This window comes from Capsicum annuum, chromosome 2 (genome assembly GCF_002878395.1).
Source record: "Capsicum annuum cultivar UCD-10X-F1 chromosome 2, UCD10Xv1.1, whole genome shotgun sequence".
NCBI classification, from domain to species: domain Eukaryota; kingdom Viridiplantae; phylum Streptophyta; class Magnoliopsida; order Solanales; family Solanaceae; genus Capsicum; species Capsicum annuum.
Window position 1 is genome coordinate 129,025,103 of NC_061112.1, and position 5,421 is coordinate 129,030,523.

Below are 5,421 nucleotides of genomic sequence, written 5' to 3' on the forward strand. Positions count from 1 at the left end.
AAATATGATCATATTCATGCGATTTGACTCTCAAAAAATGAAATGTCACAAATAAATAACTTAGAAAAGCGAAATGTGACAAGTGAATGACTTTCCAGAAGCAAAATACAAGAAGTAAACGAATAGGACAATCCATGAAGATGCTAGGTGCGAGGTGGCAGAAACCAGTCACACGAGGCCATAACATTGTGTTAGGAAGTTAAAGGAAAAAGCACCAGTCACACGAGGCCATAACATTGTGTTAGGAAGTTAAAGGAAAAAGCACAAACATAGAAGAGAAACTTTATAAATCCTTTTGACTTGTTTGGACTTTAAACAGACAGAAAGAAATTGAAAAAAAAAAAACAAGAAAATAAACTAGTACATTCTTTAATTTCCTCTTCATCATTTAGAGTACTCGATCTCATCATTTATTAATGGAATAACAAGGACACAAGCGACGGTGGTACTACAAATTTTTCTTTCTCCAACACTTAGTTAACTTTCTTCCACTTTTATCCCATAGTCTTAAATTCTAATTTGCCAAGTTAATTTATTACTTCTTGCAAGGCACCTTCTTTGAGGGCTCAAATCCAAATGGCCCAACGGTGAAGACATCAAATTTGGTGATAGCTGGAGGTGTTGGCTTGGGAAGTGGTGTGTATTTCAACAAAGCACCAGATTTTCCACCATTGAAATTTGTTGGGACATTACAGTAAGAGTTGTTTGATGAGACCAAGAACACCTTGCACTTATGGTAGGCTCCTGAGGTCAAGAGTTTTGGCATGATCCAGAAGTATCCATTCTTGTCTGTCTTTCCCTGTTCAACTAGTGTCTTTTTGGAGTTTTTGCACACTAGCTTCACCACGGCTCCTACAACACCATAATAAAAACAATAAGTATCTAGTCCCTTAATAGATAGCTATTATTTAATTTAATCGACTATATGTGTAACAAGTTACCTGAAAATAAGTACTAATCTGATAGTAGATCTTAGGTCCTATTTAAACTCAAAAGTTAATTAATTCACGAGATGCGGATTGCTGAAACTATATGAGGAAAATGATGCATAGCTTTACCAATGTGGGAACTCAACAACCTTGCGTGCAGTCCCAAGATTGGATATTTGAACTTTGAAGCATGAACAATATAAGATAGGGTCTGATACCATGATAAGAAAATGGTTATTGAGCCTAAACCACAAAAGTTCATGACATGAGGACTGTTCAATAACATATAAGGTGGAAAACTATGTACATCCTTACGAAACTCAAGAACAAGTAGAGCAATATGCTACAAATATATATATAGAGAGAGAGAGAAACTATAATATCAGTGTATATAGCTTAAAGCACATATTTTGAGGGTAAATAACTAGTATTCAGAGTGAAAGTACGATATGCGTTCTATATTAACAACCATAACAAGTAAATAAATAGTCACATATATATTGAGCTCCAGATGAAACCAAAAAATAAAATGATGTGAGTAATCACATGACATGATGAATTACGATCAAAGAAGATAAAATGCAAGTTTGTTTTAATGAAGCACAAGAAAATATAGATATTGAACAAATTACCCTCAAGTGGTTTAGCTCGGTAAAGAGTTTCAATCCCTCTATACTTGCAAGGCTTGCAGTAAACAAGGCCTCTTACAATGACAGGTTTCCTTGAAGGATAATAAGGTGACGGTGTTGGTGGTTTAGTTGGTGGCTTTGCTGGTGGTGGAGAAGGGGACTTAGCTGGTGGCTTAGTTGGTGGCTTTGATGGTGGTGGGGATGGAGGCTTAGCTGGTGGTGGAGTTGGGGGCTTAGCTGGTGGGGGAGAAGGAGACTTAGCTGGTGGTGGAGTTGGAGTATCTATTGGGGAAGGGGCTGGGGAATTTTTGGGGGGGTGGTGGTGGCCCTTGTGAGGCTTAGGGGCTTGGGCTGGTGGAAGGTGGTCAACATTTTTGTCTAATGAGTACCAGTGATCACCGTGGCTAAGAACTGTGAATGAGCTAAGAAATAAAACTGAAAGCTGAAAAAGAACAAGGGCCTTTGCCATTGTTGCTAAATTCTTCTCAACTGAACTAAGTGGTGTGTGTAAAGGGAAGCGAGAGCCATGTATTTATAGGGGCAGAATTAATAGTAGCTTGTTTGGTCAGCTTCTAAACTCTCTTTATTTTTTATAATTAGAAGTGATCTGTTTGCAAAAGGTAATGTGGAGAGTAATAGTTTGTATTTCAATAATCAATTTAACTACGTATAATTTTTCTAACAACAGTAAAGCATCAATTTGTGTTTGACTAAGATTTCAAAAGTATTTCTGAGAAAAAAACAAATGTCACTATGCATTCTTCCTAAAAGCTTGGCCAAATATCTCAATTTTCTAAAATAAACAATTTTGACTTTCCAAAAACTTAAATAAGCATGATATAGTATGTACATTTATAACTGATTAGAGATGACAAATATCTAATATAGTAGTCGATGTACGTCCATATTGGTCCAGAGTACACGCTGTTAATGGGGCTCGAAGAGCCATAGATTTACAATTTGTTTTCTTTATACTTTATATACATAAGATAATTATAGGTCATTATCAAATCTGACCTAATGTGTCCTTAAGTTGAGGGTTTCAATTAATCTTCATTAAAGCAAGGATCTAGTAATAGAAGTCCTAACATGCTTGTGAAGACAAGTGCGTAAATGCTGCACATGCAAGGATAGGAAATGCATGTAAAATTTCCTATGAATGGTATTGTTCATGTATGTTGTACAAAAATTAAATTTAAAAAAGCAAAATGGGAAAAGATGAAGACCTTGTTCATGCAATGTTTTTCTCTTTATCTCCCCTCTGAATTAATTAGAGTTGTCAATACGGGTTGACTTAGCCCATCCGAGCTAGTTCACACGAATTTTAAGTTTGACGGGTTAGGTCGGACTGGCCCATCAAAATGGTAGGCCAAAAAACATCAATCCCATACTATTACGCTATGGGCTGTGAACCTCATGGGCCAGCTCGCTTTTAAAAAAAATAATATATTATAGAATGTTAATAAATATAAGTATTATCAGACAATATTACATAGTGTTAATATTTGTTAATCAAGTCTCCAACACCCCAAAAGATACTCCTAATAGGGAAATTAAATAACTTTTGACATGATATCCTTCAAACCAAATAATTAAAATACTAATAAGCAATCTAAATAGTTGCATGCATTTGACTTATGGGCCGACCTACGGGCTAGCCCAACCCACATTGCTCAAGCCCCACAGGCCCCGAGCTTATCCAGGTCTGACTAAAAAACCCTGTTCTTAAATGAGCTGTAAAAACTGAAGCCTAACTCCATCAAATTACAGGTTGAATTGGGCCGACCCAACGGGCCTAGCCCATATTGACGGCTCTAGAATTAATATACCAATGAGATACATAGTGACTGTAATGGACCACTACTGTTGTTAATTCGACCTCGTGCTTGGTTTGGTTCAAAATATATTGAATCTTTCGTTAAAATTATCTATCGTATAAACAAGATTACTTAAAATTGTAATATCGACAACATTGGTATATATTCGTATTACTTTTCTACTTTTAAGAACGTAATATTGATTTGCCTTATAAGCTACCAGAAGAAGAACCTTATACTTTCTGTAATAAGTGACAATAATTAATGGTCATTAATTTAATCGAAGCTAATCATTACAATAATTAAGGGAGACAATATCATTGTAGTAGAACGAAATTCACTTCACACAATGTCCTTGTAGTAAAACGAAATTAACTTTAGGTAGTGATCCAAAATGCTTCATAAAGATTAATTGAGGGACACGATGTAACTGTTGTAAAACGAAGATAAAAAATTGTTAGTAGCATATGGCCAACAAGCTGGCTTGGCTGCATAGCGTTTAAATCTTGTGGAGATGAGTCTCATCCAAGCAACCATTGAAATTTTCAGTTTTTAATATGAATGACAAGTATTTAGGAATGAAAAGAGTATATTTTTTTAATATGAATGACAAATATTTAGAAATTGAGAAAGTACATCTTATTAAGTAAAGTGACTTGTTATTTTCATACAATTAACTAATAAATATTACAGTGAATTTCCTCTGATTCCCTCCCTTTTTAACAATTACTATATCTTTTGAAATTTGAATAACTTCGTTATAGAAGTGTAAGAATTCTCTATAACGTCATCTCGTTATAACAATATTTCACTATAGTTGCATAGTTTTTTTCAGAACAGATTTTTCATGTTATATTTTACTTCTCTATAACAGCATTATAACATCAATGATGTTTATTGTAGTAATACATAATATTTTGTAAGAAATATATTATGTATAAAATATCAAAATATTTGTTGTAGTCATCTTTAATGTCCTGCACACAATAAGTTTTTAGTATTGATATCTTATTTAGAGGAAAAAATTATATTTAAATGATACACATAAGTTATTTCATAACTTTGTGGGAGTAAAATGTTACTAATACTTATCTTTTTTCTATTCATACTTTTTTATATTCATATTCTTTCTAATTCTACATATTTTTATTTATAACAATTAAATGAGATCTGATGTCAAAAATCAATATTCATAGATATAACATTACCTCTCTATAACAACCATAAATTTTTCTGAAGGTTTGCCTCTAAAATATTAGTACAACTTGCATAGACTTAAATTGTGTTTCCTCAAAGGAAATTTTCACTCTATTAATAATAGCAACAAGCTCCTCGAGTAACGCCTTAAGTTAAGCACCTTATCAATTTCCAATTGTCAATGGTTTTTTGTCAACAGGAGTATATTTCTATTATTTAGATCATACCCTCCATTTTTTTTTAACCTATCACTATTTTCTTAATTTAATTTCTATATTTACTTTTCATTTTTGATAAATTAAGAAAATAGACCCAAAAAAAAATCATACTTTACCCTTTGCAATAATTATTTATTCTTCAAATCATTTTTCAATACTTATTAACTAAATATCAATTAATAGGAACAGTATAATAAAATTACTATATCAGTCATTATTTTCTTAATAAATATGTCATGTCAAAAATATTACAAATAAAATCGAACGGATGGAGTAATTAGTGGTCCAGCTGTTCAGTAGGGACTAGGGTCACATTAAAGTTTAATGAACAAAAATTGACTTATCCTTGGTGTTGGTTCGCATGGCATTTTCCAAAGCCAAGGATTAATATGGCACAATTTTGATTCAGAATTGATGATAAGAAAATAATAATACATCTTTAGCCTGAATGCAATAATTTTATTTTATTTTTCCCTTGAAATTATACTCCTTTAAATTTATGCAGTCAAGAATCCCTATCTACTATAGTATTCCCTCTAATTCATTTTATTTGTCATGGTTATTAATTCTTTAAAATTGTAAGAAAGAATTAATTATTCTATTTTTTCACATTTATCCCTACATTAATTTA

At 32.6% G+C, this 5,421-nt stretch overlaps 1 protein-coding gene across 1 annotated transcript; it reads right to left on the reverse strand.

The window, feature by feature from the left end:
* Nucleotides 1-266: 266 nt before the first annotated feature.
* On the reverse strand, nucleotides 267-2,043 carry LOC107859373 (pistil-specific extensin-like protein). The gene is given in 2 exon segments (NM_001324763.1): nucleotides 267-852; nucleotides 1,562-2,043. Coding segments are annotated over 2 exon segments (783 nt in total). The 5' UTR covers nucleotides 2,028-2,043; the 3' UTR covers nucleotides 267-535.
* Nucleotides 2,044-5,421: the final 3,378 nt, after the last annotated feature.